General features: G+C 35.7%; 1 protein-coding gene across 2 annotated transcripts in view; it reads right to left on the reverse strand.

Moving 5' to 3' along the window:
- Positions 1-1,759: 1,759 nt before the first annotated feature.
- Positions 1,760-22,287, reverse strand: part of LOC122808955 (sodium- and chloride-dependent creatine transporter 1-like) — a 237,074-nt gene continuing 216,546 nt past the window's right edge. Inside the window, exons 12-13 of one of the 2 annotated variants that reach the window (XM_044080113.1) lie at positions 15,769-15,939; positions 1,760-7,480 (exon numbers count right to left, since the gene is read on the reverse strand). In XM_044080113.1, the coding sequence (XP_043936048.1) occupies positions 7,346-7,480; positions 15,769-15,939 (306 nt within the window). In that variant the 3' untranslated portion in view covers positions 1,760-7,345. Of the gene's footprint in view, positions 7,481-15,768; positions 15,940-20,811; positions 20,914-22,287 lie in introns of those variants that run through there. The other variant, XR_006365847.1, reaches the window with a different exon arrangement.

Raw genomic sequence — 22,287 nt, forward strand, 5'->3', positions numbered from 1 at the left:
ACATCCATCCTTCTCTGCCAACTCTAGCAAGCATTTGAACTGATAATCAGTTTTGGGTCTCCTGGGCTATAGTCAAGGCTTTATTCCTGTATACCACTGGAGCTGTGTAGATCTGGAAGATTTGATTTGACAAGTAAGTTGTGTCTGTAATGTATTAATCTAGGTTTGTTTTTCTATGGCTAATTATTGAAAGTTAAGTATCACTTTTTCTCTTGTATATTTTAGTAATTTTTATGACTCTACCAAAAGGTTTCTTCTGGTTTAATGTAGTTGCATTTCTGTGCCTTACCAGTATGTGTTCATGAATACAGCACTTAATCATGTGAAGGATCTCATTGCGTAGACTTATTTTGGTCACTTAAGGTAGTTTCACTGTGTGTTTACAACTATTTCAATTACTGAACTACAGTAAAGTCTAAGATGATTTAGCTATTACTGAGTATAATTTGAATATTTGGATCTGTGTTAATTCCAGAGATTATAACCATGGGTGGGGAACAAGATGATTATACGTTTGTCAATATGATATCTAAGATATTGTCATCCTTAGTTGGACTTCGTACTATTTTTTCCAAATTGTTTTGATTCATATAATCAGTTAACATGTGGCATATTCATTTTACATTGAGAATCTTGCCCAGTCAAAGTTTCAGTATTTAACATCCCGCATAAAGAGCATGTTTTAATTGATTTTTAAATCTTGAATTTGTCAGGAATTCCTCATGCTGCACATGTCATAGATAGTATGTGGTAGAGTACTATAATATTATAATAAATATAATTGATATTAATGGCTGTATGAGCAATTTCTAGTTCACAGTTGCTTTTTAGCTTCTGTCTTTTAAGTGTTGTGTTTTTTTATAATGATTTTGACACTATCAGTTACACCACTGGCTATGCAAACAATGAAAGGAGGTATATTGTGCAATTTGAGATATTTTTAAATGTCAACCATTTTCCATTAACATGTCAGTAATACTGCTGATGAGTACCATACAATATGGCTATGCAGCAGAATTTAGACTGTTGTTAGTAGTTCGCATGCTTGCTTGTCTGTAATGAACACTGCTGTGTACAGTACGCAGGATTTAGTAACCTACCTGTCTGTCACATGCAAATATGTATTTCATTGCACTGCACACAATTTGAATGTGATATAGCCTGTTTCAGTAAGCCAGCTTCTGGTTCACTCTCTCCGTGGAATTCCTTTTCTCTGCACATTGCTTGCTTGGATCATAGTAGTGTATGCTTATTTACAAATGCTTACTTTTCAAAAATTGTCCAACTATTTGTGAAACACTCTTATGCCAGTGACCACTAGTCACAGGGTGTTTGCATACTGCATAACATCTTTCTGTATTCCAAGGTGAATATTTTCCAAGACAAATATTATTAGTGGTACAGTATTACAGTTTCCGGGATACTTCCTTGTAATGTATAACATAGATAAGATTCCACCCTACACTGGTTATCATCCTGGCTTCAGTAAGGAGTTACATAAAAAAATACTGTTGAGCACTGGGTAATGAACCTATGCTACAGCTAAACTGAAAATAAAATTACACAATAACTGCTGCATTCTTGAAATACTAAGTGTTCATTACATTTTTAGAAATGTAGCATTATTTCCAAATATACTGTAATGCATTTAATCATAAAAACAAATCTTTAATTTGTCATTTGATGTAAAAAACAGGTTTAGTGTGTCACTTGTCTTAAAACACAGTACCTCAGTCACTCTTCACAATAATTGTGCAAATTCAGTCATTATATTCATATTTGTATTTTTCATTTTCATATTTTTCCAAGTATCAACACATAGTGATGTATTCCCTGGCAACTCTGAAAGGCAACTATACAAATTAAGAAACTACACAGTTTAGAATTAAGGCTTCAACAAATTTTTGTCCTAAACCTGTACAGCGATAACATGTTCATAAATTTATCCGAATAACAAAATGACATAAACTGCTTTTGTTTTCAGACTTCACAGTACATTGTTATCAATATATATATTACAATTTCAGATTAAAAAAATCAAACCACACTGTTAACCGTATATACTTTACTAAAACTTATAAACAACATGAACATTGATTAAAAAAGGGATGTGCAAATCATACTGCCCATGTTTCGGAGTCATACTATCCTTTAAGGGCAAATACTATTTGATAAATGAAGTTGCCATGAAGAACAAGAAAAATATAAAAATTTTCTGCAATGAAGGATTGCAAGCATTTTGATCAAAAACTCCATTTCTGCCCCAAGAAAGGAAGTTAAGGCACTTTTGGCTATGCAGAAGATTGTTTAATATCAAAAAGAGTAAGCCATAGACTTTTTTCCCAGAGAATACCAACAGCTTTCATAGCCACAGCTCAAATGAAGCAGCACTGTTAGATGGGGAAAATAAAGATAAAAAGATAAAATCATGCAAATATTTCAAATGTATAGAATTCAGACACTAAATATACTTCAACTGGATAGAAGTCAAACACTAAAGCATGGTGATAACCACACTGTAATCTTTTGAAATTCTGATAATAGTTAGTGTGAGTCTGATTGGCTGAAACTGTAGACTTAAATACATTAAGTCAGATATTTCTCTTCATTGGAATATTTCTTTTTTTCTGAGTTGATATGTAAGTTCAGGATGTGTTGGGAGCCGCCCCCCCCAAAAAAAAGAAAATAATTTTAAAAGGCAAAAGTGATGTTTACATTTGTTTTTCTCTGTTTCATTTGAGAGCCTTCTATTACAATTTTCGAAATTTCAGTTGACAGCCTAAGTACAGACTTTGTAAAAATTTATCTGGAAAGTTAGATTTCCCTCATATGTGTGATAGTCAGAAATACAACCTCTATGCACTAAGGGTGATAAAGACTTTAAAAGGTAATGACATACGCAGTGCATTTTTAAGGTGTAACTTGTCACAAATAGCACTGAAAAAGCAACAGGTAATGCAACTGTAATGTTACTAGATAAGGACAATGATAAGAAAACTCAACAACAGAAACTACATGATGCTTCAATGACCTTGTACTGTCATTTCTGTCATACAACATACTATGATATCCTAAGTGGGAGTATAAAACTTATTTGGTAAGTATAACATGGCACTTTTAGTGTTTATAAACCTTATTTGAAGTTAGGTGATTCTATGCATCTCTTGATTTCATCACATTCTACTATAGCTGCAGCATAAGAAGATACAATAATACTTAACTTTTTTTAATTGCCTTTTCACATGTAAACTCTAACTTTCAACATTTACACATATACACATTTTTAAGCAGAATTAATTATGGAAACAGGATAGCAGGTTAGAAACTGAACATTGCTGCTTCTTTAGAAGTGCAACTCTAATTTGGTTTCAATGAAACACACGCTGCTCAGTGGTATATTAAATGTAATGTATTGCTATAGATATTTGAAGAGATCTTCACCTATATACATAAATAATTAGAAACTGAAGAATTCTGAAGAGGACCTGACGTTTAGATTAAATTGTATACAGTATTATCTTATTTTCTGTACACTGTACAGAGTTTATCTTTATTATAAAAATTAAATATATTCTCATGTGGCAAATTCAATGCTTAAAATCAGTTTATAGTACAAGTTTTTTAAACATCTTAATACTACTATTGTTTTGGGTCAGTATACTGATTCTGAAAAATAGATATTACGCTTGTAGCAAAACTGTGCAGCTATTTTACTGTCATCCACAGCTATTCCAGAGTCTGTAGCACAGTACAGTTGGAGATAAGAAATGCTGCTACAGTGTTACCTGTCCTCCTTATTTAGGAGACTGTGTAAAAAGTAGAAAATTCCATGTGATAGGAACCCTCACAGCTTACAAGTGTATCCATGGAGCATCAATTACTTACAGTCGAACTGTCCTTATTCTAATTACAGCTCGCATCAAGTGCACGGTCACAACCCCCCTGCTTATATCATCCCATGTTTTAGACCTACTGAATTTATAGCTGCAACTACAAAAACACTGAGCTAAGTTGGTTACATCTAATTGAGCTGCTTGTCCTGGCTTCGTGAGAAATGGTCCAATAAACATGAATATTCTCAGTCCTATTAAACCAAATGACAAAGTTTCAAGCTTTTTAACAAAAAGTAACCAAAAAAGTCTGACATCAATATTTCCTTTAGGGACTTGCCAATGCAAGTGAGTATATTTTTCAGATATGCATATGTCTATATTTGAAAGCTGGAACAAGTAGTCAGTTGTTTGTAGGACTATGGGACTATGGGACTTTCACATTAGACTATTGTTTACAACTTACACTTTTTTTTTCTTCAGTATACTAGGACTTAGAATAATATTTTTTTCTGTGCCTAGAAATTTTCCAAATTTAAGACCCATATAGTTATTAGACGTCTCTAAACTAGATTAATATTAATACTGTATAATATAACTAAAGCACCTCAGAAAATGTACATCTAACTGCTACATGTACTTCTGAAAAGCAAACAATAAAATCAAACTATAATTCAGGGTGAATGTCCTACAACTGACAATTCAGTCTTTGTGATATCATAATCACAGTTTCTTTTGTGAAGACTGAAACTCTTTTTAAAATGAAAATTACAATCAAACTGGATATTACATGTTATATGTCAAGGCGTTATGTCAGCAAAAAGAAGTCATAATACTGCAGAGACAATAAAAAAAAAAAAACATTACAAATCTTTGCTCAATTCCTGAAGAAGAAATAGGGTTTAAACACAACACCCAAATCTGTTTCAATACAGGTCACAGAGTGACTTTTCCTCGTGTATCACATGGCTAAGACACAAGACTGTGAGGAACAGACTAATCACTGTTTTCAACAGGAAATCACAACTGGAGCAATTTATAAGTATGTGTTAACGATCCATTTGTTTTGGGACATGTCTCCCTTCTTCATATTTGGGCAACGGAAGAATTGATATATATATATATATATATATATATATATATATATATATATATATATATATATATATCTAAGTTGTAGGTGTGTGGGTGGCTTGCCTGCAGACTAGGGACAAAGGGGGACTTACCCCACCTTGCAGAACAATGCTTACAGATTAGTTTTTTTGCCTCTGTGAGTTTTAGGCATTAGCTTTTAGCATTGTGACACTTTATGTTTTTGGCATCTGTGTTTCAGCAATGGGACCAGTTAAACCATTATCAAAATAAAACCCCTATGAAAATTTTCATTTACCAGTATGGAAAATGATATGCATTTGCAAACATTTTATTCTGGTAATGTTTTCTAACTTGCAGTATAGAAATAGTCCTACTCTAAATGTCCTCTGGAGCTTATGTGATTAAGAATCAAATATAGCTAACAAGCTGTGTAGAAATTCTTTACCATGTGTCTACTTTTAGCACAAACTGGCTAACTTGGATAAGGCATTACCTCTCACTAATGGAAGGTTAGAAAAGAATAAACAGCAATCTGTAAGCAAGCAATGAAAGCCGGAGCTACAAAAATATAATGTGGCTTCTAATGGAAGTAATACATTAAGGAAATAGTGACAGGCTCCTGAATCTGTTTGTTATCTTTCCCACATTATATTTATGGCCAGGGCCCATTAATCTCGTCTATTAAAATGTCACTAGCATTGGGCTGTTTGATTTGCAGGTAGTTTCTAGTATTGTGTGTTAGAAACTGAAAGTACCTTACAAAAATCACACATACAGACTAACCAAAGATGAGGCTACTTTGTGTATGCTCTCACATTTCTATCTGGAAGCATACGAAACAGTAACACTTTTATTTATTTATGAACTCAATGGTTAAAGGACTAAATAAAAGCATTTTTGGTCTCATTATGGCAATAATATCAGAACTGGGTGGTGTTCTGGAGGGGGTACTGTTTGCTGGGAAGTCTCAATTTCTGTTAACAAAGCCAGCTTGATAAGTAAGTAAGCATACTTACAAAAGCTATAGATGTCCAAAAGTAAATGGTAGAGGTGGAAAATGTAGAAGAACTCATGGCATGCCTTATGCCTGCCCCGCCTACACTCATCTTGAAAAGATAAAACATACATACCTACAGTAACAGAGACAAGGGCCTGTTTCATCTACTTCCTGGGTTTTGTACTCCGAAATCAAAACAGGGAGGTAGGCAGATTTTAATGACATGATTTGTTCAAGGTTTAAATAATCTTAAAAGGAGTAAACAATTATTTCAATAATTTTATAACTGGTACTGTCGACCACTGCATAGAACCACCTCTGAAAAACTAGAAACAAATACCAAGGACAGCAATAGAGACACTGCTGTTCTTTATACACTTACTGCTTCCTTATTATATTTGCTGCAAACCTTTTCATACAAAGTTCATTGTTTCAGTTCCAGTCTAACAAATTTACAGCTTATTATTGCAAATCCTGATGTGCAAAACAGGCAAAAAATATTGCTGAAGCACCAAAAAGTGCTAATTCCAGAGTATTTTCATTCACTAGCAGCACATTATTTAGTTTTTAAAATATGTATTTACATCAAAGTGTTATGTGTGCTGCTAGTTTGCTTCAAGCATCTTGTTCCTTCCCTTCACTTTCATAAACGAATGCTTTCAGTCACAGAAATTTCCATATCCATTGGCTCCTCCTTTTCGCAATTTAAAATATATTGTTCCACTGATAGTGACTGTCTCTGTGCCACTGTATACAATGGAATCAGTTATCAGGGTTGTACTGTGACACATGCGACCTGATAAGTCTGTAAGGCATGCTTCTGACAGTTCTGGGTATCCAACAGTAAAGACTGATCAAAAAGTGCTCAATTCCTTCATATTCACCTGTCATTTTCTATGTATTTTAAGTATTTGCTTAATGGATGATAAATCATTTAGCAGGTATGCACACACCATAATCTGTCACATTTTAATGCAGGCCAAGAGTTCAAATCTCAATTAGGATATGATGAAGCAGCTGTTTTGAATGAGAGAATTTTACACTGAGAAAATCAAGCAAAATCACGTTATACAGTTCGGAGAAGTCTCCGGAAATTAACAAAAAAAATGTTTATTCTGTTTTTAGGTCTGCTTTTCATTCTCTATTCAAAACAAACTTGGACTGGTGAAAATGTAAGCAGAAATCCTTCTTTCTTTCTTTTTTGTCTGTGTGCTAATACGTTTATCAGTTTTACTTTGCACATTTGCCTTTAGTCCAGTTAAATCACAGAAGCAGGTTTTCAGAGGTAGGTAAATATGACTCGGGCTTTCATACACAGCAGTAGAGTATTGTTAAGGACTGTAAGAGATCTATTGGGTTATGTACATTAGTGCATGAATCTGAACACATGACATCATGTTCTTGAGCAGGGTAGGCTGCGACTTTACATCACACTCTCAAGAACAACTTTATCTCCAGAAACTATTGCGAGAGAGGTTAAACTCTTGATATCAAACTCCGGTGCCATGTATTCCAGGTGGTGTGATCCCCACACTGGTTCTGTTAGGTGCTGCCAGCGCTGTTGGAGAAAGAAGAGATAAAAAGCAAGATAAATGTAGCTGTACATTAGAAGAACATTTTCAGCACATCATACATTAGTTTGGATCTTTTAGGAACATTTTTCATTGATGAAGCCATATTGGCACTATGCAAAAATCAGAATATTTCAGCTGGATTTAATACCGATGTTCAGCAGCATATAGATACAAGATTCATCAGGCCAGCGCCCACTAAACAGCTTTCCTCAGTACTACTTCTCAGGCATCTTTTTAAGGCTGAAATGTGGCAAAATCTTACTACAGTAACATGCCTAATTAAAGGGCATTGCACTGCATTTTGTTCCTTATAAAATGTTTGATAACAGAAAAGGCCTGGAGAATGAACTGAAGGTCAATGTGTACATGGCAGAGACCCTGATAATGTGGGTGTGGAACTGTCTTAGCGGAGCAAAAAGGAGCATGCCTGATGCATTTTTAAGGATTAAACTATCAGTACCTGATGAAAACAAAACTACAGGCAGAGTAACAGGTGCCACAGCTTAGTCTAGGAGACCATAATGACTGCTCACAAGGACACGGCATAATGCATGACACTAACAAAGAGTTTGATAAAGCTACATCCTATACTACAGGTGTCACCCGTGTAGTTATCTGTGACAGGAGGAAAGTGAAGTGATGTCAGACAAACAAATCCTAATTGTATTCAATGATATCTACTGATGTACAACTCAAGGGGTAAAATGCCTACAGCTTTTGAAGCCTGGCTTGTTCATCAAAGTGCACTATTAAACACTTATGCACCAAGCATTTCTAAAAACTGGTATGCTTTCCATGATGGTTTGATAAAAAGAGGTTTGCAAACACTTTATACATATGTTTTTGTGTTTCCTGTGCACTTTCTAGTCGAGTCCTATGTCCACTTACAGTGGAACTTTTGCTGTTTTGCTACTAAGTTGGTCTTCCTGTCTAACTAATGCCATAACACTGCATTAATGGAAACAATTGTCAAACCATTAAGAAAAGCACCTGATTATAGCAGGTTGACATAACCAGTTAGGGTTAGAATAAGCAAGGAACTTATTTTACTGACCAAATTCCTCAGTCCAATTGAAATACAGCATGAAGACATGAAGATACTGCAATCTAAAAGACAAAAACAGCCCTACTATTGACTTTGGAGACATTTCATCCAACATTAATGTCTGATTCATGTGAAAGAAACAGCTGGTGTGCTCAGGAAACAATTTTAGGCCCCATACTCTTTAATATCTTTATTAATAACCTACATTCCACCTCCAAACAAGCAACCTTAGTATATTACACAGACAATGTTACACTCATCTGTTCAGCTCAAACACTAATCTCCCTAGAGGACATCACCCAACAGGCCTTCCTGTCCATAGAAGCCTGGATAGAGACTTCAGACTTACCTCTAAGGCTCAAAAAGATAAAACTAATGCTTTTCGCCCCTAAAACCTATCCAAAATAAAAACAATTATTCCACATTCTGTCATCCAGTAACACAAAAACCGAATGTGTTGCACAAACCAAACTCCCAGGCATATTACTTGATGGTAATCTCAAATAAGATCAACATCTGCTCCAAGCCATCAAAAAAAGAAGGGGAAAAAGGATCCCTTTACAGGGCAAAACATTTTCTTACTGACCACTTCAGAAAATCTATTGCCGAAACATATCTACTTCCATCCCTATGGTATGCATCACCTATCATTACAAATCTCAACCCCACCCTTAAAAAAAAGCTAGAGATGTCCTTCAAGAAAACTGCTAAACTTGTAGCAAATACCCCTCAAAAACTCACCATAGCATACCTGATACCACAAAAAGACCTAAACCCGGTCTAACTCACACACTACATCAACTACTCACAACTTATTACAGCCCACAAAGTAATATACATCCCCAAAAAAGTGTCCATCTCTACAAGGCATACTACAACTTTATTGTACTATCAGAACCCTATGATCCAAGAACAAACCTCTCCTTACTGTTGTAAAATCAAATAACTCAGCCGGTGACTCATTATACTCTTAGTATGTTACAAAAATCTGGAATTATATCCACCTTGAACTTAGACAAATTGATAAGTTAAATATATTTAAAGCACCACTAAAGGAGCACCTATTAGACAAATGCTGTGCTCCTGCACTACCCCTGGTTAGTTTTCAAAATCAACTAATCAGACTTTCTGACTACACACTATGTTAGCCTTCTTTATTCTAACTCATAAATAAACATCTTTCTTTTCCACCCCCGTGTTATGTACACCTGCATCTCTCTATGTCCTTTCATATTTCACTGCATCTAAATATTCATTCATTCATCTCTCACAACACCATCTGAATCTACATTCTTTTTACTTTACTAACTTGAAAATCTTTTATTTTTGGAATATGTTACATCATTTCATAATCATAACAATTTTTACCTGATCAGGACATATATATATATATATATATATATATATATATCAACTGTGCATCTGTACATAAAGTTAACTATTTTCTAGACACTGTACATATACGAACTGTGCATAGTATATTAAAATTTACATAATTTCTTGTACTGCTATGAAAAAATATCCTACAATGTTGCTTAATGTTATGAAAAATGTATTGTTTCCTGTATTATGTATTTTTGTACAGACTGCAGAGCTTTGGCTATGCCTCTGCTTAAAATGGGTTCAACCCCTGTTGGACCTTCCCAGTAAACAAAGATAAATAAATAAATAAATAAACAAATAAATAAATAAATAAATACATAAATGCTGATGATCCATATGGTAAAATCTTACAAGTAACGAGATAAAACAGTCATTTCCCTATATTTACTCTGTTTTTTACCTTTCTCCCCCTCTCTTCTTTATTTGCATATGCAGCAGTGTTCAGGAGAGTTGTAGGTAATTCATCTATCTGAAGCTATGCAAACAAATAACATTACTAGGTGGAATTACTTACTGGACACTTTCCCAGACAGAGGTCACTGCCTAAAGCCTGTCTGGCTGTCTTTAATACTGGGTATGTCTGATATGTTCCATTGTAGAAGAAAACAAAATATTGGTTCATTGCCTTTCAAGCTTTTCTGAAAATAATATGATTATAAGGAACTGACTACAAGAAACTGAAATGTTGCAAGACTTTTCGTAATATGACATCCATGAACTAAGAAAAAATGCCCAAAAATAAAATTTACACTGGGAGAGCAGACTAAATAAATAAACTACGAAACTAAAACTGGCAGCAACACCATCCATATTTTCCAATATTCTGGGAACCAAGTAAAATATATAATCACTGATTACATGTTGTAAAGATGGGTGAAACCTAACAAACCAGGCAGAACTGTCACCTGCATAAACAAACTGGGAACAAGCTAAAAGTAACTGAGAAAACAAATGAGCAGGAAGACATGATCTGCAGATCACAAAACTGTATAAGAATGGAAAACATCTTAGGTGGATTACGCTTGCTGTTACTTGATATCCATTCAAAATTATCCCTTTCCAGTGGCATGCATGGCATATCTGAAATATTCTTTCCACAGCTTCTGGTCCAAATTAACCACTTTACATGATGCAGAGTGACTCATATAGGCACATAGAAGATTGTTATTAGTTTAATGTATTTTTAGTCAGAAAATCTGGGTCATGCGGAGTTAAATTATACTTGGTTCCAAACTGACTATGAAATAACTATAACAAGTGGCATCACGAATATGTTACATTTAGAAGCATACCTTAAACTATCACAATAGTAAATAATAGTTTTTAACATCAGCTGAGCTGTGGACAAAGCCGTCCTTCCTCTTTAAAGTTGTATACAAAGGGAAACACACCAAAGCCTGCAATTCAGAAATTCTTTTATGAAGGAACTGCCTGAAAAAGCTGCCTTCTAGAACAGACCCTCAAGGAAACAGAATAGGCTAGATAACAGAAGATTAGACAACTGATCCAACACAAATACCAGTCCAACAAGGAAATAATGCCTTGCTCTTGAAAGCTTTAATGCAGGATGTTTATTAATAACTGCCAAAAAGGCTCGCAAGGCAGCCAAGACAACTGGGCAGAATACAGGTCCAACAGAATTTACAGGACAGACAGAGATGTTAGGGGCCTTACATCTGTGTGAGCAGACTTAGGTACTAGACTATCCTCTATAGCAGATCAGTTTCAAAGTTGTTCTTGTCACTAAGAAAACTCAAAGAATAAAAGAGATAGAAGGAATGAAGGCAACATATCTCCTGACACAGGTGTTTAGAGAGATAACTGTGGTCATTCTCCACAACTCTGGATCCCACTGGCTTCTAGAATGTGGAAGGGCACTGATAGACCAATATGCAAGAGCATACCCAGAGAACCAGCTGCCACGTGGAAAGGGGGGCTTTTCATTTTTTTATAACTTTATGCTTACAATTAATGAGGGAATATTGGTAGGCGTGTTGTTTTTGCATGCAACAGCTACCATTAGTTGTTTTTAAAGGTTGTGTGAGTGAAAAATTTTATTTGTAGGTCTGCATGACTTTGACTGACAGTTCTGATGATGTCAATTCATTAAGACGAAAGCCCTCAACTGTTCAGTGTTATGTTGTATAGTTTGTTTGTTGTTTGGCAAGTTTTACAACAATTTTCAAAATAAATGCATAATTTCAGAGCCCTTGTGTTGGAACTGACTGCTAGATTTTGCTTTTTCTTGAATTTATTGTGCATTTAGTGCTCGGGCTTTTTTTGGACTTTTAAAATAATAAACAAGATAATGTAGTTTAATTTTTAAGTTTATTAAAATAAGAACTGAACTCAGAAAGAAAACACTGACTCTTAGCTGTGAACTAAACTGAAAAATCCCTGTATTCCATGTGAAAGTCATTGCCACTGGACCAACATGGAGTCTGTGGACAGTTAGGTAGTTGGTTTCCTCAAGGAGCCGTTGTTTTCACATTCATCTAGGAAATCAACTTGATGGCAATTTTGAATTCATTTCAAGCTGTTTACCTAGTATGGCATTAGCAAGTTAACAGGAAATTAAAACACTTGCCTTTATCTTGGGACTGAACCCAACATCCTCTGTATTCTTTACTAATGTCACAGCCAATAGTCCAACAAGGAGTTTCTAGACAGTTAAGTTATTGGCTTCCAAAGAGCAGTTGTTATTTTTCTTTCAACTAAGAAACCACCATGATGGCAATTTTGAACTTGCAACCATCCAATGCAGTGGAATCCAATAACCTAGTTATTAAAATTAAGCAGCAAAGGAAAGATTTTTGTCTGCAGATTGAATCCCCCTTCCCTGCCACACATTCTTTACAGCTGTCACCAACAAGGAGTGCCTGTACAGATAGGTAGCTGGTTTCCCCAAAGAGCATTTGCTTTTCCTTTCAGTAAGGAAACCAACATGATGGCAGTTTTGAGAACACAAGCATCCCATTCAGTACAATTCATTAACTTTGTCCATGCATTAACAAATGAACAGACAGAGAAAACTCTAATACTTATCTGGAAATTGACACATGCACACACACACACACACACACACACACACACACACACACACACACACACACACACACACACACACACACACATGCATTCTGTGTGGTTGTCTTGTCAGTGCCACTGTCCCAGCAAGGAGAGTCTGGATTCCCCAAGAGTAGTTGTTTTTCCTTTCAACTAACTAGGAAACCACATTGATGGCAATTGCAAAATAAGTAACAAGATAATGTTGTTTAGTTTATTTTTAAACTCCCATTCACCTATATTGTCTATTATTTCATTAATATTTAAAACAAAATTTTCTGGGCCTCAAGAGAACAATATAGCTATGCTTTTAATGTTGTTAGATTGTTAATTAACTCACCAATGACAGGTCATTAGCATTCAAAAACATGCACGCAGATTGGTCAGCCCAAGGAGCGTGCCTGTTATAATTTGAGTATATATCAACACTTTTATTGATATATGCTAAAGCTTTCCAGTTTTCTTAAGCTCAGAGGTTGAGAGGTACACACGGAGGGAAAGAAAATACAAGGAGAATCAAGTGCGCTATGCAAACTAAAGAAACGTACCGTGCGCTATGCAAACTAAAGAAACGTAGCTGAGAGGTACATATGGAGGGAAAGAAAATAGAAGGAAAATCAAGTGCGCTATGCAAAACTAAAGAAATGTACCGTGCGCTATGCAAACTAAAGAAACGTACCGTGCGCTATGCAAACTAAAGAAACGTACCGTGCGCTATGCAAACTAAAGATACGTACCGTGCGCTATGCAAACTAAAGAAACGTGCGTGCGCTATGCAAACTAAAGAAACGTACCGTGCGCTATGCAAACTAAAGATACGTACCGTGCGCTATGCAAACTAAAGAAACGTACCGTGCACTATGCAAACTAAAGAAACGTACCGTGCACTATGCAAACTAAAGAAACGTACCGTGCGCTATGCAAACTAAAGAAACGTAGTGGATTTTCCTTATATTTCTGCCCTGTGTCTCTCATATCATAACTCTCAACCTCATAGAACAGGAAATCTGGACAAAGACATAAATAATGGGGGGACAAAAGCCCCAAAATAGGGACATTCTTTAAATATTGCTCTTACAAACTTAGGAAGTTGATAGAATAACAGGTTTTGCCTTAGCATAACTTTTCTGAGGGGTATGAAGTCTGAATCTCAAATGCATGTCATTATTTTCTAAATGTAAACCTCAATGATTTGCCAAAGAAACACAATTTTATGAGAAACAGACCAAAAATATGAGGGAAAAATCTGGACATTCTGTAAAAATCTGTACAGTTGGGAGGTATGTCTCATACCACTAAACTTTTCATTTTTTAAACTTTATTTTTTTTTCAAAAATAAAAAGAAACAATAGATATCTTCCTTTTTCTGTTGATTGCTTTCCAAAGCACTGATGTACTGCTTAAACATGGGAATGTAAGTCCCTATGTGCAGTACATCAAGAAAGTGTCAGGATGCCAAAAAAAGTGGGAGAACACCATGGCACCATTATACAAAGACATTATTTAAGAAAAGTAAGTAATTTCTTTCTTAAATAATGTCATCGTACAATAGCAGTAACCAACTCCTGGGTGTGATATATTGAAGATTTGCCCATGGTTGCCTTTGTTTAATCACTCGGGCTTTGTGCTCATAATTAAACCACACAAACCATTGGTAAATCTTGTTGGTTGTTGTTACATTGTTTAATGGCTTCAGGTGGTATAAATCCAGGTAACAGAACTGATGTGGTTATATTAGTATTCAACTTGTGATTTAAAACCTTGATAAATGCAAGAGTATCTTCATTTAGCATTGAAATGAATATTAAGAACTTTGACACTAAACTATTAATACAGTCAGCAACTTCTAATAAAGGTAGAGGTCCTTCTGGCAATATTTACTGTGTATACATTGTTTTTCAGATGTGCATTCAGTCAAGGTTCTACCTAAAATAACTGAATGCAAAGGAAGACAGACAGAAAATACATTTGACAGATGCCAGAGTCTAACCTAACTTCATTAGGCAACTGGGTATTCTTATATATATATATAACTTGAAAACCTAGAATACGGATGTTTAATTAAAGTCACAAACTCAGTTAAACCGCTGTTTTTTCCTCAAAATCCCCCCCCCCCACATTACTTTATCACATACATGTTTAATTCAGCTAGTGCTACAAACATATTTTGCTAATTAACTTGTAGCATTTAAATAATTATAATTCAGTGTTTGCCAGGTAGCACTGAATGCTGCTTGAAATGGAAAGCGTGTGTGGCCGCGGTGGTGCAGTGGTTAGCTTTGCCACCTCACAGCAAGAAGATCTCGGGTTTGATCCTCAGTTGGGGTGCCTTCTGTGCAGAATCTGCATGTCCTCCATGTGGTCGCATGAGTTTCCTCCAGGTGCTCCGGTTTCCTCCCACATCCCAAAGACATGCTGTAGATGGATTGGACACTCTAAATTAGCCCTAGGCATGACTGTGTGCATGTGTGGGCCTTCTGTGGAAGGTTGGGTGCCAGGATGGCAACTCAACACTGTAAAACTTCACTGCCAGTCATGAGCAGACAGGTGATCCGCTGTGGTGACCCCTAACTGGAAGAAGAAGAATCATTGTAGTTACAGACTTTTGTCTCATTACTCACTCATTCTCTTTACCACAGCTGAAACAGTTTACACCAATGGTAACAAAATGGAACACTAGTTTACACCAATGCTAACAAAAATGGAACACTAGTCTACACCATTGGTAACAAAATGGAACACTAGTCTACACCATTGGTAACAAAATGGAATACTGACCTCCTTCAAAGTTCCTTTGGCACGAAACATTTTGTAGACCAAAGTAGTTGGAATGCACAGCATGGAAGCCAAAGCAAAACACCATCCAATTGCTTCTCCCCACCATGGGTAGGCATATTCCTTGTTGTAGGTCAGAGGCTTATAGTTCACCATCTGGAACAGGAATATACCCTAAGGAAGAGAATGAAGAGAGTGTGAATGTCAGATTCGTGCTACACTGCATCTGACCACCACTGAGAGTCATTATGGACTGATTGAAAACAAAGTCAGATGCATTTAAAGAAACACAAGCTTTGCACATGCATGTGGGATGACAGGTTATTCCTCACCATACCTCTCAACCTCTTAGTGCAAGAAATCTGGACAAAGCCCAACAAAATGGGGTGACAAAGGCCCAAAAATAGGGATATATCATAGATATTGCTTTTATAAACTTAGAAACCGGCTACAGTAACAGGGTTTGTTTTAGCATACATTTTCTGAAGGACTTGAAGTGTGAAACTCAAATGTATGTCATTATTTTGTGACTACAGTCCTCAGATCATTGCAGTGATTTCCCAGAAAACCACAAATTATATGAGTAACAGACTAAAAATATGAGCCAAAAATCTGGGCATTCTGCAAAAATCTGGACAGTTGAGAGGTACGTTCTTTACATGGTAATTCAACAGTGCTAGATAAATAGGTGAGAGACCTATCTGTGTGAGTATGCAAAGAAATGTATACATATTTACACACACACACACACAGACACACACACACACACACACACACACACACACACACACACACACACACACACACACACACACACGCACGCACACACGCACACACACACACACACACACACACACACACACACACACACACACACACACACACACACACACACACACACACACACACAAACACACACAACTCTGTAATAGACAGCAACACAGTGGCTGCAGGAACTGTTCTGCCCCTCGTACTTCCAGGGTTACTTTTATATGCATATATTATTTTCTTTTCCTGGCAAAGACTATAAAGTAAAGGGACTTAGGCAGAAAAAGAGCTCCTCTGATAGAAACAGAGGGTTATGACATGTTAGTTAAGTTGTTCACAAAAAGACGAGTGACTAAGTTACTAGTATGAAGATGAAGTTTTGGTATGGATGGCAATGCTGCTATGCAGGGGCTCATCTCTGTTAGAGACAATGGAGTTACCATTGTTCATGTCTCATTAAATGTAGTTAGTATCATTATAATCATGTGGCAGTGACAACAGCAACTAACAGCTTCTGTTGGGGTGCAAGAGCAGTTTTCTTCAATAGGAAGGGCTAGGCAATGGTGGAATGTGACCTCCTCAGAGTAAGACTGGATTCCTAAAGACAATGACAGGTGGGCCGTGATGTGACAGCTAAGCTTTTTCCATTAAGTCTTTGAAGAAAAGGCAATGGTGCAGAAGACTGAAGCTTGTTTTGTATGTTGAGCATGCAGAGACTGTGGTAAACAGTAAATGGGGTTGTCATAAAGTGGTATTTCAGGTACATAAGGAAGGAACTTAGATGTGGTATGTGGTAACTACACTACTCTACTGCAGTATTACTGATTATATTTGCAGAGTAGAGGAAATATTTTTTAAAGATTATAATGTAAAATGCATGGTGATAGATTAGGGTCCCTTCAGGATGCACGCAATGTGCCAGTTTGTCACCTGACTGATGGCAATATGCTTCTTGCTCCAAAACTGTCTTCATTCATGCTCTGTATATAAATGGTGTTTTAAAGTCAGCCTCTGCAAACTAGGTATGTTAGTGGCTGTAACACCCTTTTTATCCAAATCTGGTGCAACATATTACTACAATATACAGATAGTCACTGCAGGGCACACTTCACTGAAAGCAAGGGAACCCATATCAGATTCAGCACTGTTCCTTTTACAGGAATACTAACTTGTAAAGTCTGATGAACACTCTCATTTATTTTCCATATTATTTATTTGGAGCTTGGCAGCTTGTTTTAGTTTATCATATAATCTGTTGTGGTGGATTAACTGGACTTTAAGCCGTTCAGTTGCCGTTTTACTAAGATACATTAAATACAATGTCTGTTTTCAGGGCTGACTTAGGAGCTTCGGTTTGGTCATGTAACATGCTCAGAATTATAAATTATACAAGTGGAAGCTAAGGAAATGATGTCCAAATCTAAAGAATGTAGACTATTTGTAACACATTCCTGCTGCCAGGAATAAGAAATGTGCTCTGAAAACAGATGTCTTTTTATTTAGAGTGGGTTGAGCTAAAAGAGAACATAAGTACCATGCCGTTACTATTCATTTAATTTATATGCAACCAGGCAAGGAAAACCTTTTAACTAATTGTTCCATCTGAAGAGGATCAGACAGAATCTGATTCAATGTATGCAGACAAGAAGTACAAAAAAATTAAACCAATCCCCCCAAAAGATACTCTACATGTGAACTGTACACTACTGTGCAGCTTTACTGTACATGGCCACCTGTTCTCTAATCGTCTCTTTTGTATTTTAGTGTTTCAGACAATGACAGAATGCCTTTGTGTTTCCCTTCATTCTTGATTTACTTTTGTTGTTTAAAAGGATTTGTGAAGTCAAACTGCAGAAATGCTGTGGAGCAGGATTAAAATACGAGAAACAACTACCTAAGGGTGTGCAGACCCACACTTCCATGTCTGGGTTACAGTCATGGCACAGTATAAGTACAACAAGGACCATTGGTTCACACAACTAGAAGTTTGGGTATAGGATTCAGGCTTTTTTCCTAGTTTGCCACCATGCCTATCAACCATCAAACCTCTCCTTAATAAATTCGACCTGAACAGTTTCCCTTGTTCTGAGAAATCACTCTCCAGATGTATGAGGGTTACAGTTGCCTAGGGGCCATCATAAATATAGAAATCAGGGTGTTTTGCATCATTGCCTGCATCTCAGCTATATATATATATATATATATATATATATATATATATATATATATATATATATATATATACACATATATATATATGTGTATGGATCGATGTCAGATGATCAAATATTCAGAAACTCAAAATTTGTATGGACAATAACATATAATCGAGTTTCCGACAATTTGAATATAAAAAAACCTCCCCAAAACACGAAAAGCTGCTTTTTTTACATTTATGCAGGGGAGCAAGCACCACTGCACCCCCACACCCTTTGCAAATTATATATAACAATTCCAAGATTGCACTACAGTGAAGAAAACGGTAAATTTCACATCCTCTCTCTACTGTGATCTCCATTCAGAAGCTTCCAGTTTTCAAAAATTTGATTATATGGTCTCAACCATATGGATTTTGAGTTTCTGAAAACTCGATCAATTGATAGGAATCCATATATGTGTTCATACGTATATATATTCATATATACATACATATGCATATGCATACACTCATGGATATATATGTCTGTGTGTGAATGCATGTGTATATCCTACATACAAAATTAGCATGGAAAGCAAAAGTCATGTGCGTGCAAATGCACGCACCTGCACACAAATGCGCATACACACACACACACACACACACACACACACACACACACACACACACACACACACACACACACACACACACAAAATGATTATTTGATATAGCATGCCTAAAACAATCCATGCAGTAATAACTGTAATAATAATAATAATAATAATAATAATAATAATAATAATAATGCAATATTAATATCACATGATTATTTTATAATGACAGCTTGAATTCTGCTACAACAAAATTTGCCATTCCAAAATAATTATACAGTTATAGCTTAAAGATCTATAGTAAAAGATTATAGAACTTATTGTAAGAGTTCCATTTGCATACTCCATGATTGTAAGCAAGCCATTTGCATTTTTTTTTATTAATCTGACAACCGAACAGATCCATAATGGCCTTTTTAGGCATGACCTGGGCCAGTGAGTTAGTTTGTACATTTTTTCTTAGTGATGGCTTAAACAATATAGTTGAAAATAGTGTACAGTCACTTCTGGTGCTGCAGTTAACACTAAGCATGCAAAAACAAATTGGTTCTGCCTATCAATAAGGAGTTCTTCAGAAATAGTGATAGAATAATGAATGGTCTATCACCTTGCTTTATGTGCCAGGGCAAAAAAGCATTATGGACTCACCCATGCTATCCCCAGACCTCAGCCCATGGGAGATTCACTTGAGGAGGACTTTATCTCACAGTGAAGCATGTTCAATTCTTTTAGCAGGTTGTATAACAATATATGCATTGCCAAGTACCCCATTTTTCTTTTGATGTGAGTTTATCCCAGAGAGGGCCCACAATAAGGATCATGCTTGTATAATAATATATGGAATGCTAAACATCCAGTTTTCCTTTCAAAGTGTGTTTATCCTGGAGAGGGCCCATAAGAAGGATCATGCCACCATACTACTCATGACATATTACTAATAGGCACAGCAAAACTCCTGAGTGGTTAAAAGACTAAAATAGAAAGAGAAAGTCAGCTTGTCTTTCCTCTTCCACATACTTTCCCTGTGGAGTGATTTACTGTGATAATAAAGTACATATTATAACTAGACATATGCACTGACACTTTCTGTAGAGGTAACACTGGAGCTTTATCTCTGTTGCTATATACCACTGTACTATCCTTACAGTGATCCACAAATCAAATCTGTTACTCAAAAAATGTCACTTTTACATGAAAAGCACAATTTTAATAAATGCTTTGAAATAATGTTTAAAGGCATGTAGCTAGCAAATGAAAAGGGATCAGACAGTGAAAGACTCATAAGAATGCTTAGTATATGTTACAACTATGGTAAAACACATAAAGATAGTAATGTATTAAAAAATACAATTTAAAATGCTTTCAGAATCTGAAACTTACAACAACAACAACAAAATGAGCTTCAGTTTTAAGGTATATTCAAATCCTGAGGCCTCATGTGAGTTTTCTTATTATTACACCATTTCATATTATATTCTGCTTATAACATACCAGTATGAATACGTATTCAGACAACCTGCAACTTGCCTGCCGTATTCTTCCAGCTGGCTTGGGGTCCAAGTCTTAGTGCAGTTAATTGCTACGGGCTCTCAAGTGACTCCTCTGTCTTCACTTGACAATTCTCACAGCCTAAAATCAATAAAATGTCAGCATGCACATAGGGAGAAGAGGTGGATACCTCTCAGTCTACTGTTCTTTTAGGGTGCAGTTTCAACAGTACATTAACTATTTCTGATTGTAGTTATACATCATAAATAAAACTTGCAGTGGCCTGTGAATTATATCTGTAGTTGGACTGACAACAAATTTTAACCTGTTCTGAGCTGTACTTAGCAAACACATTGCATTACTGACTACATTTTTTTAAAAATATACATATAAATGACCCTTTTAAATGCTAATCTGTGGATATAATGAAATAAAACATATATATCTGGTTCAAATCTGAACATTAAGGCAATGCCACAAAAATCCTGAGTTCATATACAGATTTATGCAATACAACCCGGCCGCTTTATTTACATAAGTCATACAACAGAGTATGAGAATTAGTTTTAATGGGCATGTATATAAACACACACACACACACACACACACACACACACAAACACACACACACACACACACACACACACACACACACACACACACACACACACACACACACACACACACACACACACACACACACACACACACACACACACACACACACACACACACACACACCTATAAATATGCATTGTGTATGTGTGTATGTGTGTATATATATATATATATATATATATATATATATATATATATATATATATATATATATTAACCTTATTTACTGCCCTCTTACTAATGTTACTTTTATACCATTCAGAGATGATTTAAACCTATATACAATTTTAACTCTGTACTACTGTTCTCCAATCTGTAAACATGTAAATATGTATTGTATTTTACTCTATGTTGCTGTTTTACTTTGCATAGGTTTGCTATTTTATATTTACAATTTGCTTAATTGGTACTATTTCTACTATGTATTATGGAGCTTTTCTCCCCGGGCCTCCACTGAAAACGGGCTCCTTGAGCCCAGTGGACTTCCCCAGTCATCAAACTGGAAATAAATAAATAATAAATAAATAATGAAATTTGTTGGGCTGTCATAGTGGTAATTGTTAAACATGTTGGCAATGAGAGGTATGATGCCACATAAAGAAGTTTAATTATATATTGTAATATTTAACTACAAAAGAGGTAAAATATACTCTGTAAATAAAACAAATGAAATGACTGGATACTGAAGTTTTTTTTCCTAGTCTCAATAAGAAGGACTAGAAACATAACAAGATATTCCCATTTCTAATTTGAAGATATAAAAATGCATGCCCCCACTACAAATCAAGGATAAAACTGAAAATAACTAAGGAAAATGATAATAAATCATAGACAGAATAAAGCACATTTACATGTTTTCTGAGGAATAAAAAAAATAATAAAACTAGTATTACATCA

Source organism: Protopterus annectens, chromosome 8.part0, assembly GCF_019279795.1.
Source record: "Protopterus annectens isolate FY-2018-M chromosome 8.part0, PAN1.0, whole genome shotgun sequence".
Taxonomy (NCBI): domain Eukaryota; kingdom Metazoa; phylum Chordata; order Ceratodontiformes; family Protopteridae; genus Protopterus; species Protopterus annectens.